General features: G+C 41.1%; 1 protein-coding gene across 2 annotated transcripts; it reads left to right on the top strand.

Annotated features, from left to right (window-relative positions):
* Positions 1–631: 631 nt before the first annotated feature.
* On the top strand, positions 632–3492 carry fam43a (family with sequence similarity 43 member A). 2 transcript variants are annotated; one of them, XM_054789755.1, is made up of 2 exons: positions 632–685; positions 809–3492. In XM_054789755.1, exon 2 carries the CDS (start codon positions 835–837, stop codon positions 1855–1857), a length of 1023 nt encoding a protein of 340 aa, XP_054645730.1. In that variant the 5' UTR covers positions 632–685; positions 809–834; the 3' UTR covers positions 1858–3492. The 2 variants fall into 2 exon arrangements, with proteins under 2 accessions (XP_054645730.1, XP_054645729.1); XM_054789754.1 differs by having other exon boundaries at positions 634–685; positions 806–3492.
* The last annotated feature ends 17430 nt before the right edge of the window (positions 3493–20922 follow it).

The following is a 20922-nucleotide window of genomic DNA, read 5'->3' on the forward strand; positions in this document are numbered from 1 at the left end:
TCTCAAATATGCCCTGAAGGAAACGAGACGTTCGTTTGTCGGGTTCCTCATAACGATGTGCGTTGTAATTCCCGTACTTATTTCCTTACACTTCAGTTTATATGATATCAAATATATGTATATCAATGTCATAATCAAATGTAATGTATCCATATAATATTTTCAATATAGATCAATATGAACACTGCGTTCTTTGTTCCCGAGGGCGATGATCCGATTCCTCTTTTTACTATTATTTTACTATTATTATTAATATTTTTACTATTCAACTTAATCCCTCCACATGCCAATTTCTTGTGCAACATCCGGAAAACACTCAAAAGTGTAAGTACGGAAGTACGCCAATTGAGACACAGCTTAAATAGTGACAAGAAAATCTATTTGGATGTTTGACGACATTATTTAAAAAAAAAAACAGTAAGTTAAACAGTAAATGTTTTCCATGAACGAAATGAAGAAAATGCAGGTATCATACTAACCGAAAGATGGCAGTATAAACACGCCGTGCTGCATATACTGTATGAGCCTTGCATTACACAAAAACAGCCAATGGTTCGGTCCACCCCTACAATCCTGAAATGGTTTCTTCCAATATATACACTTCAAGTCTCGTCCTTCCTCCTCAGTGTGTCAACTGAACGCACACCACGCGGCAATGGACCACTTTAGAGGATGGATGCATGAAGTACGGTGTCTTTGCCTGTCCTAGAGTAGCTCACACATGACTTGACTGGGCTAGAACCACTGATTGTCACACTTAGTAGTGCTAAAAAAAAAAAAAAGTTGATTTGTCCTTCTCTCCCAGTAGAGATCTTGGCTGGAAAGGGCTCTAAAATGCTGCCCTGGAAGAAGAACAAGTTCGACCTGATCGAGGAAGACAAGCAGTCCAAGCAGAAGGGCTATGCGGTGAGTCTCAACTACTCGGCGCTCACCTCCTTCGCCAAGTCCTGCCCAGAGAGCGCGCTCAACCGGGTGGGCAACATGTTCAAGTCCAAGAGGAAAAAGGTCAAGATCACCAGCGACGACCCCACGTACACGGTGTTGTACCTGGGCAACGCCACCACCATCCAGTCCAAGGGGGACGGCTGCACGGATGTGGCGGTGAGCAAGATCTGGGGCAAGAGCGACATGGGCAGGCACGGCACCAAGATGCGCCTCACCATCAGCTCGCAGGGGATCCGCATGGTGCACGTGGACGACAAAGCCAGGAGGCCGGGACACTTGTACTTGCTGCACCGGATAACGTACTGCGTGGCGGACCCGAGGCTGCCCAAGGTGTTTGCGTGGATTTACCGGCACGAAATGAAGCACAAGGCGGTGATGCTGCGCTGCCACGCCGTGCTGGTCTCCAAGCCAGAGAAGGCGAAAGCCATGGCGCTGCTGCTCTACCAGACGTCCGCCACGGCTTTGGCCGAGTTCAAACGCCTCAAGCGCAGGGATGACGCAAGGCACCAGCAGCAGCAGCTCATCGGGGAGCAACCCATCCCTCTGGTCCCACTCAGGAAGCTCCTGAACGGGCAGTGTTACTACAAACCCCCGGTGGAGCGCAGCCGGAGCGCACCCAAGCTGGGCTCCATCACGGAGGACCTGCTGGGGGAGGAGGAGGAGGAGAGGGCCATGCACTTTGAATGTGAGGACATTCTGGACACGGATGATTGTGTGGCAAACGGCAAACAGGAGCTGACTCAGATTATTAACGATTTGGGGGAAATGAGCATCGGCAATGACGTGCAGACTCTGAAAGCTGACCTCAAAGTGACCAGACTTCTATCTGGAGAGAGCAGCGGTAGCGAATCATCGAGCAACCACGAGCTCCACGGCCTCACCAACGGCTTCGAGCACATCAAAGTGCAGTGAAATGTCCCCCCCACGCCTCAAGCACCACTGTGTAGAGCTCACGTGTCTCCTTTCGGACTACTGTACATCTTTTTGTGCCTCTTGTTAACAGCGTGTAGAAATCACATCCAAGGTTTGGGACGACAGCCAGCACAGACTGAATACATAAAAAAAAAGAATATAAAAAGTTGCATGTCCTTTTAGGGATGTCTGGTTTGAACCTGCTAAATCCCGCTGCGCCAAAAGGGAGCACCGGACTAATTCTTTTATTTAAGAGGATTTGCTGCAGCCCCGAGCTTGTTTACCCAAGTTGGAACTGTTGAAAAGGTGCACACTGTCATCCAAAAAGACTCCAGAATGCCATTTGTTCATTTTGCACTGTCGTGGAGTCGTCACGCTGACTAGCATGCGTTCCGTTATGTTGTCCTGAACATAAATGTCATATCTTTGCTGTGCAAAAGAGAAAAAACACACCCTTATGTACTATTATGTAAAGTCAGATGTTTTAAGTATAAATATGTCAATTTTTTAAATAAATAATACAAAATGTGGTTTGTTCTGTGAACCTCATGATTAATAAAAAAAACAAAACAGGAAGTGCTAAAAATGTCTGGAGTCATGAGTTATCTGTGCTGTGCTTCGTGGCTGACAATGAAAAGCACGCACTTCCAAATGGGATTTTGATGATTTGATGAATGAATGGAGATCCGGAGGCCGCACGGTGGCCGAGTGGTTAGCATGTTGGGAAGACCTCGGTTCGAAAATCCGTTTGGGCCTGTCTGTGTGGAGTTTGCATGTTCTCCCCGAGTACTCGGTTTCCAAAGACAAGCATGTTAGTTTCATTGGAGACTCTAAATTGAAGGTCAGTGTGAGTGTGAATGGTTGTTTGTCTCTACGTGCCCTGCCATTGGTGTACCCCGCCTCTCACCCAAAGTCAGCTGGGATAGGCTCCAGCATCCCCCCGGCATAGAAAATGGATGGAACCATGGTTAGCATCAATAATCTGTTCTAGAAGGCCCGACTCTAACCCAAATGTACTTGAAATGTTTAACACAACATTTAAATCCAATTCGTCCAAAAATGTGAATAAAAAACATGTTTTTACAATTGGACTTTTACAATTCAAAAGCACACATGTAGACCTGCAGCTCACTTTCTCAGCCGATGAATCGAGAAGTCGGTTAGGCCAGGGGTCGGTAACTTTTTTGGCTAAGAGAGCCACGAAAGCCGCGTACTGTAAGACGTACTTCCGTGTCGCAACTAAACACGTGCATTTTTAAGCAAGACCAACAGTTTGAGACGATTATGTGTCTGAATGTATTCGTTTTAAAAACGTTATACAAGCCAACCAACGTGAAATACGACTTCTTACTATGTGCTTCTGGTGCCGCATGGCTTTGCACGCTACTCCTCGTTTTTCCTTCTTTCCACCTTCTTCCTCATCAAAAGGGTTTGCTCTGCAGAATTAGCTCGCTCAAATTTCATTAAAAGAGGGAAGTGTACTTCTTGACCTCTCAGTGACCCGTGTAGGCTGCAGCATTACGCAATAATAACCGGGTTTTGGTGTCCAACCCGGAAAATATCAGAAGGACGGCTGGCATCGGCTCTGTTGTGGTAGAAAATGGATGGATGGATTAAATTGCATAAGAAAGTTTTCTATTTTGAACATTGTTTTTAACACTGATCTCTGTAATGTTTGACTTTGAAATGTCAGTGGGGAATAAAATGTAAATGAATCAATGTTAAGACATGCCTGAAGTCATCAAAAGAGCCACATCTGGCTCACAAGCCGCACATGTAGGTTCCCTACCCCTGGGTGCGGCCCTCGACCAACCAGGGGTGTCCAAACGTTTTTCCAGCGAGGGCCACTTAGTGAAAAATTAAAGGATGCAACTTCGCCACTTTGATATTTAGTAAAGCAACACATGTAGATATGCTAACACATTATATTCATTTCAAGGAAAACCTGCATCTCAGCTTTGTCATGTAGCTGAAAAGGCTTTTTATTAGCGTGGACTTTGCTCTTTTTTCCCCACTTCTGCTGTTTAAAAAAGTAAATCAACTTTTTTCTTAAATAATCCTAATAAATTTCCTTTGAGTCATATTTTGACTTTATTCCCATAATATTATAGCTTGTTCCCCAACCTAATTATCCAAAAATTATAACTTGATTTTTCTAATATTTGGAGTCAATGCTACTACGCTATACTAGATTTCCTCAGAATACTACAAGTTTATTCTCGTAAAATTATGACTTTTTTCTCATTAGAATAGTTTTTCCTCTTAATATTTTGACTTTATTCTCGCAAAATGACTGCTGTTTTTTTTTTACTGCTCTTCTTTTTTTCCCCAACTATTTCAACTTTCCTCTTGTAAAATTTGTAAATTATGACTTTATTCCTATAATATTTCTACTACTTATTCTTATCCTATTTTCTTATTTTTCTTAACTCTCCTATTTTGCTTTGTTTGTTTTATTTTTTAAGTGATCACGTTTATTACATGTTTATTACAACACTTTTGCAGAGCTGCTAGAAACATGAATTTCTCTTGGAGATAAATAAAGTATCTGTCTGTCTATCTATCTGTCTATCTATCTATCTATCTATCTATCTATCTATCTATCTATCTATCTATCTATCTATCTATCTATCTATCTATCTATCTATCTATCTATCTATCTATCTATCTATCTATCTAGCTGTCTGTCTGTCTGTCTGTCTGTCTGTCTGTCTGTCCGTCCGTCCATCCATCCATCCATCCATCCATCCATCTATCTATCTATAATCATAACATTCCAGAGTTTATTCTCATCAAATGTTCTTGTTAGAATACAACTTCTTTTCTTAGTATTTTGACTTTATTCTCGTAACTTGACAGTGTTTTTTTTGCTTTCCTGCTCTAACTATTTCAACTTTCTTCTTGTAAATGTTCTTCTCATAATTATGACTTTATTGCCATCATATTTGGACTTTATTCTCGTCAAATCAAAGCTGTTTCTTCCAACACCGCTGTTGTTGCTTTTTTAAATTTTCAAACTATTTCAACAGTTTTTCTTGTAAACCTTCTCCTTGGAGTTAGGACTTTATTCCCATTCAATATTTGGACTTTATTCTCGTAACATTATAACTTTTTTCCGCAACCGCATTTTCCAAATGACATAATGACATAATATTACGACGTTAAATAAAGAACATATTTTTTCCTTAACATTTCAACTTTATGCTGCCAAAATGATGTTATTTTACCTCATAACATTACGCCGTTATTCTTGTAAAATTACGACTTTTTCTCGTTACATTGCAACTTTTTGGTCTTAATATTTTGATTTTATTCTTCTAAAATGACAGCTGATTTTTCCATTTTTGCTGTTGTTGTTTGTTTTAGTTTTCTAGTTAAATTCTATATCAGAATGTTCCGTGGGCCGCACTGTGGACACCCCAGTATTAAGGACTCAGAAGACGACAAGGCGTATATATTGCGTCGTACATAAGACGTAACGCACGCTAACCGCAAAATGTACACAAACTGAGGCAAAATTTGAACGGAAGAACCCGCTAAGCAGTGCGTCCACTGTATCTCCTACTATCCGTGTATAAATATCCACATTTCCAGGACGGGACTCAAAGTTGGTGTCAGCGTGACCAGCCTGGTCACGGCGATTTGAATTCTATTAGACTGAAAGATCCTTCCATCATGAAGCTATCAAATGAAATTGCTTTTCAGGAGCGTGTAGCCGAAGTGATTTCATTACGGGGCACTGAGCTCTTGTTCACGGGGAGTGTCCTCAGGACATTACATGATAATAGATGCTTTTTATTGTGTCCAAAATGACATTGTCAGGCCTCTCTTGGATGGAACGTGTCCTCCGTATCGACTCAGAATGAAAGAGATGATGACATTGTCAGCACAGCGCAAAAGCAAACCAAAAAAAAGCACTTTTAAACAGCCTGACTCATCGTGCCCCTTCACAGCAGGAGACCAACACAAATGTCCCCATTAGGCTCAGTGACATAACAGTCAAAGACACGGCTATTGATGTATTGACACACGTGTGACACAATGCAGACCAAACAGCATTAAAGCACACCAGGCGGACGGCTGATAGCATCCCACTGGCCCCGACAAGCACAAAGCCGACGTGTTGCTAATACATCCTTCATAAGCTACTCATTCACGACTTTAAAGGTATCACGGATCATGTCTTCATTTAACTTCATTTCCTCAAAGTTGCTTCACAAAGTCATCTTACAAAGTTGCCTTACGGAGTTGTGGGAACTTAGCAGACTCACATTCACGCTCTATGCTGCATAGTTACATTACAGAAGTTACATTACACTTATGTTACAAACTTATGTTTTGATGTCATGTTTCCAACTTCAGCTTTGCAAACTTACTTTGCAAAGTAAAATTATGAAGTTACACGGCTAAGTTATGCCCAAGTTGCGTTACAAAGTTGCGTTGCAAAGTCTCATTTCAAAGTTTCCTTGCAATAAAAAGTTGCACTACAAAGCTGTGTTACAAAGCTGTGTTACAAAGTCGCATTACAAAGTTACATTACAATGTTTTCTTTCTTTAAAAAGTTGCATTACAAAGCTGCGTTACAAAGTTGTGTTACAAAGTCTCATTACAAAGTTTCCTTGCTTTAAAAAGTTGCATAACAAAGCTGCGTTACAAAACTGCATTACAAAGTTGCATTACAAAGCTGCATTACAAAGTTTCCTCGCTTTAAAAAGTTGCATTACAAAGCGATATTAAAAAGTTGCGTTACAAAGTTGTGTTATAAAGTTGCATTACAAAGTTACCTTACAAAGTTGCATGCCACATGTTACAGCATGTTACACAGCTGCATTACAATGTTGTGTTACAAAGCCACGTTACAAAGTAGTGTTCCACAGCTGCATTACAATGTTGTGTTACAAAGCTGCGTTACAAAGTAGTGTTACACAGCTGCATTACAATGTTGTGTTACAAAGCTGCGTTACAAAGTAGTGTTACACAGCTGCATTACAAAGTCGCTTTAGGAAGCTGCGGTACAAAGTTGCCTTCCAGTGTTGTGTTACAAAGTTGTCCTACAAATTCACGTTACAAAATCGCTTTCCAAAGTTGCGTTACAGAACTGTGTTACAAAGCTACTTTGCAAAGCGGCCTTCCAAAGTTACCTACACATTGCTCACACATGTTGAAGTTTTGCTATTAACAGTGGTTAACTTCTTTTTGCACTTGTGTGACGGTGAAGAATGCTTAAAAAAAGAGGACAAGAAGTGATGGCGATGGAGGAGGATATTCAGGGCATTTATTTAGTTGTTGAAGTTGAATCCCCAGGCAGACGTTGTGCATCACCTGCTTTGCTGATGTGATGTGTGGCCAACGCCAATGTGTGTGTGTGCTGCCTTTCACATCTACTTGATAGATTTCTAGGTGAATGCATTTCTACCTGACCTACTTTCTCACAGCGTCTGGCTCGTCTCCGCCAAACGCAGCACGTTTCCACACAATCACTGGCGCTGTCTTGGATGTTTGTGCCGAGTCTGACCCTTCCAAGAAGGCGTTTCCTCACTGGTAAAGCTTGAACAAACAACTTCCTGTTTGGCTCGGAAGAATGAGAGATGCGTCCTATCGAACCAGACGGTGCGAATCAGGCGTCAATCACCGCGTGGTTCGGGTGGTGTTGTTCGCTTTAGCGCTACCATTCTTAGCAGAGTCTTCCAAATAAAAGTCATGTGACTGGCCTTCAGCAATACCTTTCACGGTTTCAGCTAAATGAAACGTGTCAGAAGCGAAAAATCCCAACCAATAGCAAGCGCTGATGTTCCACCTTGGAGGTAGATGTTTCCAGGCATGGAGGGACGTCCCCCTGACCTTATCACAAGCTGCTGCACCTGAAAGGCTACATTGTTGTGTCATGCGCGGCCCATGAACGCACCTGGGGGATTATTTCCAGCTCACACACCTGCTCCAGGTGTCACTCATAATGCATGACTATTGATACAAGATCACCATTAATGATATTAATTGTGATGTTCAAGACAACACAGACTGCATCGTGCTGAGTTTGATTGCGTTAGCAAACATTTTTTGCATCTTAAATATGTATAAATATGTGCAAAGAGTACTGTAACGGTGTGTGTGCAGGTGGAGGAAAGGGGGGGCAGTTTTCTGCAGGACAGCAGAGAATAAAATGAAGGAAACGGGAAGGAAATGACGAAGGCTTGCTCTGAACTCCGCACACAAGCACCACTCTCCTTTTGTCATCCTGTGTGGAAACACACACACACGCGCGCACGCACACGCATGCTGTGTTGCTGTTGTTGTTGTGACTCGGATAAAAACACGCACACAAACCGTGTCAGACATAACAGGATAAACATTTGATGATGCGCAAACACCATTCCTTTGCTTTGCATTGCAGTGCGTTGATAATACAACCATAGAAATAACCCAATAACAAATATTTCCCTTTAGGAAAAGGAACCTGAAAGGAAGGTCAAGGGTCACGAAAAGAATGTGATTAGAGTGTTTGTCATGGCATATTTGCACGTGCATGTATGCTGGTTTTCACATAAGAAATCATGGAAATGAAACGTGAGTCAGTCCCAGGGTCAAGCTGTCACCCTGTTTGCTGCCTTCCTGATTTCTTATTTTTTTGCATGTTTGTCACACTTAAATGTTTCAGATCCATCCATTCCATCCATCCATCCATTTTCTATACCGCTTCATCCTCATTAGGGTCGCGGGGGCATGCTGGAGCCTATCCCAGCTGACGTCGGGCGACAGGCCAATGGCAGGGCACATATAGACAAACAACCATTCACACTCACATTCATACCTATGGACAATTTAGAGTCGCCAATTAACATCACCTGCATGTTTTTGGGAATGTGGGAATGTGGGAGGAAGCCGGAGTGCCCGGAGAAAACCCACGCGCACACGGGGAGAACATGCAAACTCCACACAGAAATGCCCAGGGGAGAATCAAACCCAGGTCTTCCCGATCTCTAGGCTGTTCCTGTATTGGCCAACGTGCTAACCACTAGACCACCGTGCGGCCACCGTGTTTCAGATCATCAAACAAATTTAAATATTAGTCAATGACAACACAACTCCACACTAAATGCAGTTTTTAAATGAAACTTTATTATTAAAGGAGAAAAAAATCCAAACCTACATGGCCCTGTGTGAAAAGGGCCATTTAGCCCCCCAGTTAAAACATAACGTAACTGAGATGAATTGACATCTGTCAGTGTGGAAAAGGTGATAAAGCCATTTCTAAAGCTTTGGGACTCCAGCCAACCACAGTGAGAGCCATTATCCACAAATGGCCAAAACATGGAGCAGTGGTGAACCTTCCCGGGAGTGGCCGGCCAACCAACTCATACAAGAGGTCACAAAAGACCCCACAATAACATCCAAAGAACTGCAGGCCTCACTTGCCTTAGTTAAGGTCAGTGTTCAGACTCCACCATAAGAAAGACACTGGGCACCAAAACCACTGCTGAACAAAAACAACATTAAGGCTCGTCTCAATTTTGCCAGAAAACATCTTGATGATCCCCAAGACCTTTGGGAAAATACTCTGTGGTCTGAAGAGACAAAAGTTTAATTTTTTGGAAGGTGTGTGTCCCATTACGTAAAAGTAATGCTGCATTTCAGAAAAAGAACATCATACCAAAAGTAAAATACGGTGGTGGTAGTGTGATGGTCTAGGGCTGTTTTGCTGCTTCGGGACCTGGAAGACTTGTTGTGATAAATGGAAGCATGAATTCTGCTGCCTGCCAAAAAATCCTGAAGGAGAATGTCCGGCCATCTGTTGGTGACCTCAAGCTGAAACCAACTTGGGTTCTGAAGCAGGACAATGATCCAAAACACACCGACAAGTCCACCTCTGAATGGCTGAAGACTTTGGAGTGGGCTAGTCCAAGTTCAAAAGGCGCTTCATGCTGGAAAACCCTCCAATGTGGCTGAATGACAACAATTCTGCAAAGATGAGTGGGCCAAAATTCCTCCCCAGTGCTGTAAGAGATTCATTGCAAGTTATCACAAACGCTTGATTGCAGTTGTTGCTGCTAAGGGGGGCCCAACCACTTATTAGGTTTAGGGGGCACACAGGGCTATGTAGCTTTGGATTTGTTTTCTCCCTTAATAATAATAAAGTTTCATTGAAAAACTGCATTTTGTGTCCAGTTGTGTTGCCAGTGACAAATATTTAAATTAGTTTGATGATCTGAAACATTAATGTGTGACAAACATGCAAAAAATAAGAAATCAGGAACCACTGCAGGCATGTCAAAACCATACTTTTTCCTCTTGTTTATGTTTATTTATTTTCTTGTTGAGGCTGGACCTTCAAATAGCTGCCGAAACAACAAGAAGAACCATCTAATGTATAATTGCTGAAGCACCTCTTCCAAGAAGTGTGCCGTGCTCGATGGATACAGCGAGGCCTGCCTCCCAGATCACATATCCCCACACAAACAAAGTGTTTGCTTTATCCAGGCCAGGATGTCTCCTTAGTGATGAAAAGCAGTGGAACACACGGTCCCTCATTCAATCACGCTGGCTCGCCTCCAGACCGGGGGGGGGGGGGGCCATAGCAACAGCCACAGACGCTGAGCCTTTCCTGGACGGCGTTTGGCTCCTGAGACACGGTGACATGCTAATTCCACAGAGGCTGCAGCGTATTGCCGTGAGATTAGAGGCGGGCAGCACGGTTGCTCCGTTGTCTCCTGCCGGTCATGGCCTCCGTCTTAAGAGGCTTTAAGAGGCTTCGGAGAGATGAGCAGCCATCTGGCTAAATCCTGTACAGCCAGTCACACATGCTTTTAAAGCAGATGATATGCACCAGTACACAACGCTTTCAACTTTTATCATGCAATACCTTTTATCTGACCTTAGACGTTTTATTAAGCAGCTGGCTGAAAATCTAGACGAAATGAAACATCAATGCATCGGTATCGGTTGATATCAGTATAGGTAATGAAGTGTTGGACAATAGCAATGTATCGGTATCGGTTGATATCGGTATCAAAGTGCTAGAAAATATCAATCCACCGGTATCAGTTGATATTTGTACCGGTAATAAAGTGTTGGACAATATCAATGTATATGTATTGGTTGATATCGGTATCAAAGTGCTGGACAATCACAATGTATCTGTATTGGTTGATATCGGTATCAAAGTGCTGGACAATATCAATACATTGGTATTGGTTGATATCGGTATAGGTAATGAAGTGCTAGACAATATCAATATATCGGTATTGGTTGATATCAGTGCAGGTAATGAAGTACTGGACAACACCAATGTATCGGTATCGGTTGATATTGGTATTGATAATGAAGCACGGGACAATATCAGTAGGTCGTATCAGTTGACATTGGTATTGGTAATGAAGTGCTGAACAATATCAGTCTATTGGTATTAGTTGATATTGGTGTCAGTAATGAAGTGGTGGACAATTCAATGTAACTGCATTGGTTGATATCAGTATCATAGTGCAGGACAATATCAATACAACGGTATCAATTCATATTTGTATCACTAATGAAGTGCTGGAAATTTATGACTCATTTTATTATTATTATTATAATACCAAATGTCCAAATATCAGTTGATATCAGTATTGGTAATTAAGTGTTGGACAATGGCAATGTATCGGTATCGGTTGACATATGTATCGGTAATAAAGCGTTGGACAATATCAATGTATCTGTATTGATTGATATCGGTATTGAAGTGCTGGACAATGTCAGTACACAGGTATGGGTTGATATCGGTATCAGTAATAAAGTGCTGGACAATATCAATGTATTGATATCGGTTGATATTGGTATCAGTAATGAAGTGCTGGACAATATCAGTATATCGATATCAGTAATGAAATGCTGGACAATATCAGTATATTGGGTATCAGTAAAAAGCCAATATGGAGCGTCTCTACTTGCTCGTGTCACATTTTCATTGTTTTTAAAGTTCTACCAGAGATGTTGAAGCAGCTCAAACTACATCTACTGAGAAGTATCGACCTCAGACAACCTTTCATGCTCATACTTTTAGATTTTTCAGGGGATTTATTTCTTTATTTCCTTATTTTTTGATGAGGGGTAACAGATCAACATGGCTGGGATCTCTGCCTTCAAAAGCGCTTTTATTGTCTACATTCCCCCGAGCAGGGAGACACACTGTTGGCACTGTCTGCTCTTCATGTGGTTACCCTGAAGCTTTGGACCAAAGACCTCTTGCTCTTGTGGTTCTGGGAAGGAAGATTGGTATCAAGAGCCTGGAGCTCCTGGTGTTACATAATTGTCAAACAAGAAGCATGTGCCTTTAGAACTTCAAATGTGTCGTTGTGAAACAGGAAGGAGAGGAGCTGTAGAGACGGTGTAAACTGTATACATTTCTGTTTGGAAAAGAAGGTACTATTTGAAAGAACTAAGTGCTTGATGCCGAATGTACATTTTACAATAAAAGCACCACTGCAAACTGGGTCATCGCTTCCAAGCAAATGCATGTACTGTATCTCCAAATGTTATATATTTTTTGAATCCCTGACGTCACTTCCTGTCCTCCCCCCACTCAGCTCCCCTAGGATGACAACACATTTACAGCAACACACACGAGCATGACTCTTATTTATGTCTTATTTTCTGTTATTATATTGGGTAATACGAGTGTAAAAGTGACTGTAGCGGCGTTATTTCATGTCTAGGGGGCTTTAATAATGTTAAAAAACATATTTAGAAGGTCGTAATCTATGCTCTAACTATGAAAATATTCCATTTACTGTATAAATAAAGAATCCTACTTCGCGGAAATTCACGGTCGGGTCTGGAACCAATTAACCGTGAAAAACGAGGGATTACTGTACCCTGTATATGTTTATACAGTTAAGTCTGACCCGTTTATGGTGACCACCCGTCTATTTGGACCACCTCAACAAGTCCTGGCATCCGCTGGTAATTGCTTAAGTTGATCGCTTCTGGAGTCATTTCAATAAAAAACGGTTTCCTTTGGTCGACGTGTTGTAGTACCGCTAATAGGGGCGTCGACTTAAACGGGTTCCACTATGTTCCAGTTGAATAGAACCAACATCAAGGCTTGTGCAGGATGTCCATGTGCAAAGTACTGTTGTTTGCAGAGTAAATGGGTAGGAAAAAACAACGTTTTCAGCGAGTTCTGGGGTGCCCGGCTCCGTATCACTCCGTATCGACGTGGACCCTTAATGGGATGCAAAACGCAATGAAGCAAATATCTACCAACCAGAAGCAGAGAGGCCGAAACCCGTCTGACAGCCACGATCGGTCAATGGCGTTCAGTCGGCCTGCACGCGGATAGTCTGAACACATCCATCAGAGACAGCCCATGGAAAACATCAGAATTGATTAGCTATGCCTATCTAATCATTGCCTATGAACTCAAAGCGTGTGCCAGTAAATGTGTCAGCGTGCTCACTGCTCAGGCGGGGGCATACAGTATTCAGTGATAAATAATCAAATGAAGAGTAAAACGCCGCTGAAAAGGCAATCAGCACAAAGTGCAGCATTCAGGGGTGTGTTGATATTGAGATAATCCTCATTCATACAACAAAGTAGATAAGTGAGGTTTTATTGCAATACTGTCAACCTTTACACTTCTCTCAACGAAGACTTTTGTGTTTTGCTATACAGACGTGGTAACGTGTTCTTGTTATCGTAGAAACACAAACATACAACTCTACATCCTACTAACAAGCCCCTCATTGGACATAGCATCTGTTTCCTGTCTGGAACATTACCCAAACGATTTGGATGTCCAAAAAGTAGGCCACTTTTAAATACAACACTGCCTTTCCCATTGCAATAAAACTAAATAAGCACATACAGAAAACATGCTGACAAAACAAAATACGCTTATACAAAAAAATCCTGATAGATAGAACTAAATAAGCTCATACAGAAAACATACTGACAGAACAAAATAAGCTTATACAAAAAACATCCTGATAGATAGAACTAAATAAACACATACAGAAAGCATACTGACAAAACAAAATAAGCTTATACAAAAAACATCCTGAAAGATAGAACTAAATAAGCACATACAGAAAGCATACTGGGAGAACAAAATAAGCTTATACAAAAAACATCCTGATAGATAGAACTAAATAAACACATACAGAAAACCTATTGCAGACAGACGTAAATAAGCACATACAAAAAACATACTGATAGAACCAAATAAGTACATACAGAAAACACACTTATGGAGAGACCAAAATAAACACATACAGAAAACATACTGACAGAACAAAATAAGCTGAAACGGAAGACATTGACAGAACAAAATAAGTACATACAGAAAATATATAGATTGATAAAAAAAAAGCATATCCAAAAAACATATTGATGGATAGAACAAACTAAGCACATACAGAAATACTGATGGATAGAGAACAAAATAAGCACATATAGAAAACATATTGATAGAACAAAAATAAGCACATACAGAACATTTATTGATAAACAAAATAAGCAAATACAGTAAACACACTGATGGATAGTACAAAATAAGCACATACGGTAAACATACTGATAATAGAACAAAATAAGCACATAGAGTAAATATTCAGATGTATAGAACAAAATAAGCACATTCAGTAAACATACTGATGCATAGAACAAAATAAGCACATTCAGTAAACATACGGATGGATAGAACAAAATAAGCACATTCAGTAAACATACGGATGGATAGAACAAAATAAGCACATTCAGTAAACATACGGATGGATAGAACAAAATAAGCACACACAGTAAACATTTCGGTGGATAGAACAAAATAAGCAGATATAGAAAAGATAGTGATGGATATTAAAGTATTGCATCCCCCCCCACCCTAGACAGTCTGTACCCGAGAGGTCACCCATGATTTTCTTTTCTCTGCGCTCTGTTATTATTCCATTTCCTCCCAGTGAGCGGAAAGACCAAAATAACCCTGCTGAAATCTATGGCTCTCAAGGGGCAAAGCTTTTGTGTTGAAGCAAGTGGAAAACACTCGCTGAATGGGACACTGGGAGATTGAATGTTTCATGGCCTTGCGGGGGTACGGCCATAGACACGGATGCCACTTATTTCACCACACAGACTTCAGGGGCTCCACTGCACAAGTGCATTGGAGCCATGCAGCATACACAGTATACAAGTACACTGCATCTCAGCAGCTGCATTGTTGTCTGAAACTGAAAGGCGGCTGAGTTCACTGTATTGACATTATCTATACGACTTGCACGTGTGCGGACAAAACAGTGATGAGATACATATTGCAAAAATGAAGTTGCACAATTTACAAGGATAAAATACTGAGAAAAAAATCTTAATTACTTATAGAACAGATTAAACATACACAGAAAACATTCTGATGGATAGAACAAAATTAGCACACACAGAAACCATACTGATGGCTAGACAAAATAAACACATAAAAATATACTGATGTATAGAACAAAATAAGCACATACAGAAAACCAAATGATAGAACAAAATAAGCACAGAAAAGAACGACAGTGATGGATAGAACAAAATAAAAACATTCAGAAAACATAATGATAGATCAAAATAAGTACATGAAGAAAATATACTGATGGATAGAACAAAATAAGAACATACAGAAACCATACTGACGGCTAGACAAAATAAGCCCATACAAAACAATATAGTGATGTATAGATCAAAATAAGTACATAAGGAAAATAGACTAACGTATAGAACAAAATAAGCACAAAGAGGAAACATACTGCTGGATAGAACAAAATAAGTACATAAAGAAAACATGCTGATGGATAGAACAAAATAAGCACATACAGAAATCATAATAATAGAACAAATAACCAAATACAGAAAACTTGCTGATGGATAGAACAAAATAAGCACAGACAGAAAACATACCATACTTATAGAAAGAACAAAATAAGCAAGTACAGAAAACGTAGCACGGTGGCCAATACAGGAACAGCCTGGAGATCGGGAAGACCTGGGTTCGATTCTCCCCTGGGCATTTCTGTGTGGAGTTTGCATGTTCTCCTCGTGTGTGCGTGGGTTTTCTCCGGGCACTTCGGCTTCCTCCCACATTCCCAAAAAAAGGTTAATTGGGTTAAAAAGGTGAGGTTAATTGACAACTCTAAATTGTCCATAGGTATGAATGTGAGTCTATATGTGCCCTGTGATTGGCTGGCGACCAGTCCAGGGTGTACCCCGCCTGTCGCCCAAAGTCAGCTGGGATAGGCTCCAGCATGCCCCCGCGACCCTAATGAGGATGAAGCGGTATAGAAAATGGATGGAAGGAACAATAGTGATGGACAGAACAAAATAACATACAGAAAACATAGTGACAGAACAAGATACTGTAAGTACGCCCAGACAACATACTGATGGATAGAACAAAATGAGCACATATAGAACACACAAAGTATTTGTCAAAAATAAACATCAAAGAGACGTGAATATCAAAGTTATCACGTAAGTATCGATACGATACTGGTACCACCCTTGGTTTCGATGCTGTAGATATTTGGATGGCTCCATCCACCCCACAAGTGGTTTGGCACGTTAGCAAAGACTGACTTGATGCCAGTTATCAAAGTCATCAGTGTTCTTAATAACACACACACGCACGCACGCACCCACACACACACGCACCCACACACACACACACACCTCCAGCAGGAAGTCATGGGATGAGAAGCTTTTTCTATCATGGATTTCATGGTGCCAAGCCATCTGGCATCAGCAGCACACCACAAATACACTTGGTGTCCTTCCCCTTGGAATTCTAGCTTGTGATTCCATGAAAGCTTTACTTCGTTCATTCAAGTCCGTCTCTAATGACACGCCTCGGCGTCACACTCGGCACCTGCCGCGAGGTTTTCACGTCGCCCAACCTCTTAATTGTAGCCTTGGGGCTTGCGGGAACATGTCACGCATCTGCCTGCCTGCCAATCTGCTGGCAGATTTGTTTATCCCGTGACATGTCCGCAGTGTCATCAGATCCATTCCTCATGAATTATACACAAACACGTTCTAAAAATAGAATCAGGCATGGCACCAGCGATGACTCAGCTGTGTTTTGCTATGAACACATCTTCTTCTTCTTCATCCTTTGTGTTGGTTGATGACTTTATGCCATCATTTTGTTTGATGATGTCGGCTGATCGCACATTAGCCATGTTGCACTGAGGACGAGTGTAAGACCTTCAGCTGACTGGTTCTAGGGTTATCGTCACACTGATCTGAAGTCCAACGAGAAGTTCTCAAGTCCTCTTGTTGCAAACTTATGTCAGGTGACTGTTTGATGGCGTGTATCCATGTGACAAGGTGGCACACTGTACAAGGTGGTGCCGGCCCGACGTGGGAAAAGCAGAGCAATTGTGGTGCGCTGACCTGAACCCAAAGGATAAACACATGGCTCTGTAATCTCTCATCTTATGAAAATGAAATGGACAGATACCATTGTTTGCTCTAATAAGCAAAAAGTACTGGCAGGAACGCTCCCAGTCAGGATTCGTGAGATTAAAATGGGATTGTGCGAGTGTGTGAGAGCCTTTGTGAAGGTGTGTGTTGAATACTGGGTGTGAGCATGACAGTGTTGCTCTGCTAACATCATCTGGCAAACGCATGTTTTTAGACACCAACTTTATTCAGCTTACACGCACACAGGAACCGCGGGAAATCAATAATCGTCAATAACCAGATGGAGCAATTTCAGGAGAAATTGCGTGTGAATGCTGAACTGCAGAATGACTGTTGAAGAAATATGCTGAAATCTATTCACCGACAGAGGATCGAACCAGCAACCATCAGGTGGAAAAATGTCACACGAAATATCGAATGATGGAAAATGTGGTATTTTTAAAAATAAAAGACTTGAAAGAATTAAAAGTTCAACAATTACACAAGGGCTGATGATTGAACCAGCAACCATTGGGTTGGGAGACAACCAATCTACCAGAGCGTATTATCAATTTTTTACTTTTTCTCCTTACTATTTTTCTCACAAACATTTCAACTACATTCTTGTGAATCTTTTTATTTCATAATATTATGTTCATGTTTATTTATCCCAAAATATTTTTATTTCATTCTCGTACTGTAACTCTTTTCCAACCTATTTTTCCAAAACTTGCATTTTTATTCTTTGTTTTGCTTCTCATGATATAACAACTTTAAAAAAACATACTTTTTTACTTTTATTTTCTTTTTAAAAATATTTTTAAATAATTTTTAGAAACTATTTAAAGTTTTTGCTTCAAAAATATATATTTTTCCCTCATAATATTACAACCTTTATTGTAAAATTATTAAAATTATTACTTTTTTTCTTGAAAGAGTACCACTTTTTAAAATGAATATTATACAGTAACTTTATTCTCCTAATATTTTGACTATTTTGACTTGAATGAACCACCGGCTGAGCCATGTCAGCCTGCAGAATAAGCAGAATGTTACAGTAATTGAAAATGGAAGATGATTTTCCACCATTTAGGGGCACCAAATAAATTGCCGGTGTAGAATTTTATATGTGTGAATACTGACAAGCACGATAATTAATAAGGTTGACAACAAAGATGCTTGGTGATGAACTACAGCACCTGAAGACGCGGCAACGAGGCTCAGATGTGAAGTGTTGAAAGACGCAATCATAAATCCCATCAACGCTGCAATTAACAATCAGTAAAATGAAGAAAATGTCAGCTCACCTGACAAAGTGCTTTCATGAATACATTCATGCCTGACACACTGAGCTCGTAAAAACTTGTCTTCTGTGAGTAGTGATACAAGAAGATGCTTTCAATGAAGCCAGCGACTCGACAGAGCTTGTTTAACCCTCATAAAAATCCAAATCATCCGTTCCGGAAAGCCGAAAATGTGAACACAAAACACATTTTTATAGCTTTACATGCAGAAAACAATTAAAAATGCATATACAGTCAAACTTGTCTATAGCGGCCACTAGAGGTAGTCTGCAAAAGTGGCCGCTATAGACAGGTGGCCTCTATAAACAGGTTGGCGTCCAGTTTGAATGTTGACCAGTAGAGGAAAAAAAAGAAAAAAAAGGGGAAAAAAATAATGAATGTTGACCAGTAGAGGGCACTGTGGGACTGCGGATACAAGTTGTACAGCACTACTAAGCTTGTTATTAGCCATGACCCACAGAACAAAGCTGTGCTAGTAATGTCTTACGCTTGTTTTTAATATTTTACTTTTTATACGGCAGTGTCATTACAACTTTAGTTCATCAGGAAGTGACGGGAAGTGACGGTGGGCGTCCCGAGCAGGAGAGCTAGGCTCAGTGCTAGCTGTGAGTTTGGAGAGAGTTGGGAAGTGTGTTTATGTTGGCGTGGATGTAAAGTCCTGCAGTGTTCTCCGCTGTTAATAAAGCCATTAAAGTGCATCGGCAACGTGAGTCTCTCCTTCCCCACAACAGGCGGCATTACAGTATTGACCAGTGCACACCAGGAAATAAACGGTGTCATTTCTTACAGGCATTGGCTGGACAGCTATGTAGTGGGGCTTGTTTAACCTTTGCCTTGTGGGCAAGCAGGAAGGAGAGACGATGCTGAGAGATGTGTGTGTGTTCTGAGCTGCTGTCTGGTGGCCGCGTTCAATAAATAAAGTTGGCAGAAGCAACAGGAGAAGTTTCCTTCTTTGCTGGAGTCAGGTCGCCTTTACTAGGGTTCAGAGCTGAATAACACTGACAAGTTAAGCAAACGGCAAAGAAGATGGCTTTTTTTTGTGTCGAATACAGAAGATGAGGACTTTGATGGATTTGTGGATGAGGATTGATCAAAAATAACGTGAGTACATTCTAAAATACTTCAATTAAGTACAACCGAACCCAGTTTTGCTCCCACTGCCGCATGCATGCTAGCGTATGTTTTTTTTTATTGTAGCGTCGCTGGGAGCACGTCCTGTTCCCAGCCTACTTTGCAGTAATGTTTTGGTGCAAATGCTCTTAAAGTTACATGTTTGACCAGGAAATAGCAAGCTCAAAAGAAGACGGCTTTTTTATGTGGAACAACTGACAGTTTGTGTGGATCTTGTGAATGATTGTGACTGAGCTAGGACTCAGTAATTAAAGTCTACACACGACGGCTTCATTGATTGAAAAACAAAACTTTTTCGTGCATGAATCTTCTACTTGAGTCAGTAATTTGGCCGCTATATGCGGTCAGATATTGACCAAGGGAGACAAAATGGGTGGCCGCTGGCCGGGTTGGACAGGTGACTGCTATACACAGGGTCTATAACATGTACATTTGCTGCGGGGGATTTTTCAGTGGCCGCTATAGGCAGGTGGCCGTTCTATAAAGGTGGCCGCTAAAACAGGTTTGACTGTACTTACATATAAATGATGAATGAAAGGCATAAAGGAACACTTTTACCTCCACTGAAGACGTGATTCTGTTCCCAAAGACACAACACCTTCCCCTTCAACACCACCTTCCTGTTTTGCCATGAGTTGCTTCTTGAATTCAATCGCGTTTTCTCACCTCAATAACGCAAAATGGAGCCAAAGAAAATTGCAAGTGCTAAAGAAGGTGAGAAACACAACTGAATTCAAGAAATAACTCATGGCAAAACAGGAAGGTAGTGTCTTAGTCAACAATCCCAAGGATTTTGAATTGTTTTATGCACGTGAAACTATAAAAACTTTTTTTGTGATACCATTTTTGAGACTTGTGGTGTATCTGTGTTAGTTAGCAAAGAACTACATGGTCAACCGCTGATAGACGGAACTGCTGCTAACAAGGAGGTTTTGGGATTAAAATACATGAAGAACACAGCTGGACTCACGCAGTGGGTCAATAACACGACCAGATGTATGCTAACCGCAAAATGTATGCAAAATGAGGCAAAATTTCAGCCTACATCTTCGACGTTAACCAAAAAACACGCTAACCGGGGCGTACTCTAGCTGAGGTACCACTGTACAATGATCGGGTCATACTTCATGTTACCCCACAAGAAGGACAAGTATTGTAGTTGTGCATCAAACATAATGTAAGCGTGTAAACGTCGTGCTCATACAACGCTATTACATGAAAACATCAC

This window comes from Dunckerocampus dactyliophorus, chromosome 10 (assembly GCF_027744805.1).
Source record: "Dunckerocampus dactyliophorus isolate RoL2022-P2 chromosome 10, RoL_Ddac_1.1, whole genome shotgun sequence".
NCBI classification, from domain to species: domain Eukaryota; kingdom Metazoa; phylum Chordata; class Actinopteri; order Syngnathiformes; family Syngnathidae; genus Dunckerocampus; species Dunckerocampus dactyliophorus.

Coding starts and splice junctions, on each gene's coding strand:
- fam43a (XM_054789755.1), top strand. CDS start 835: ATGCTGCCCTGGAAGAAGAACAAGTTCGACCTGATCGAGGAAGACAAG.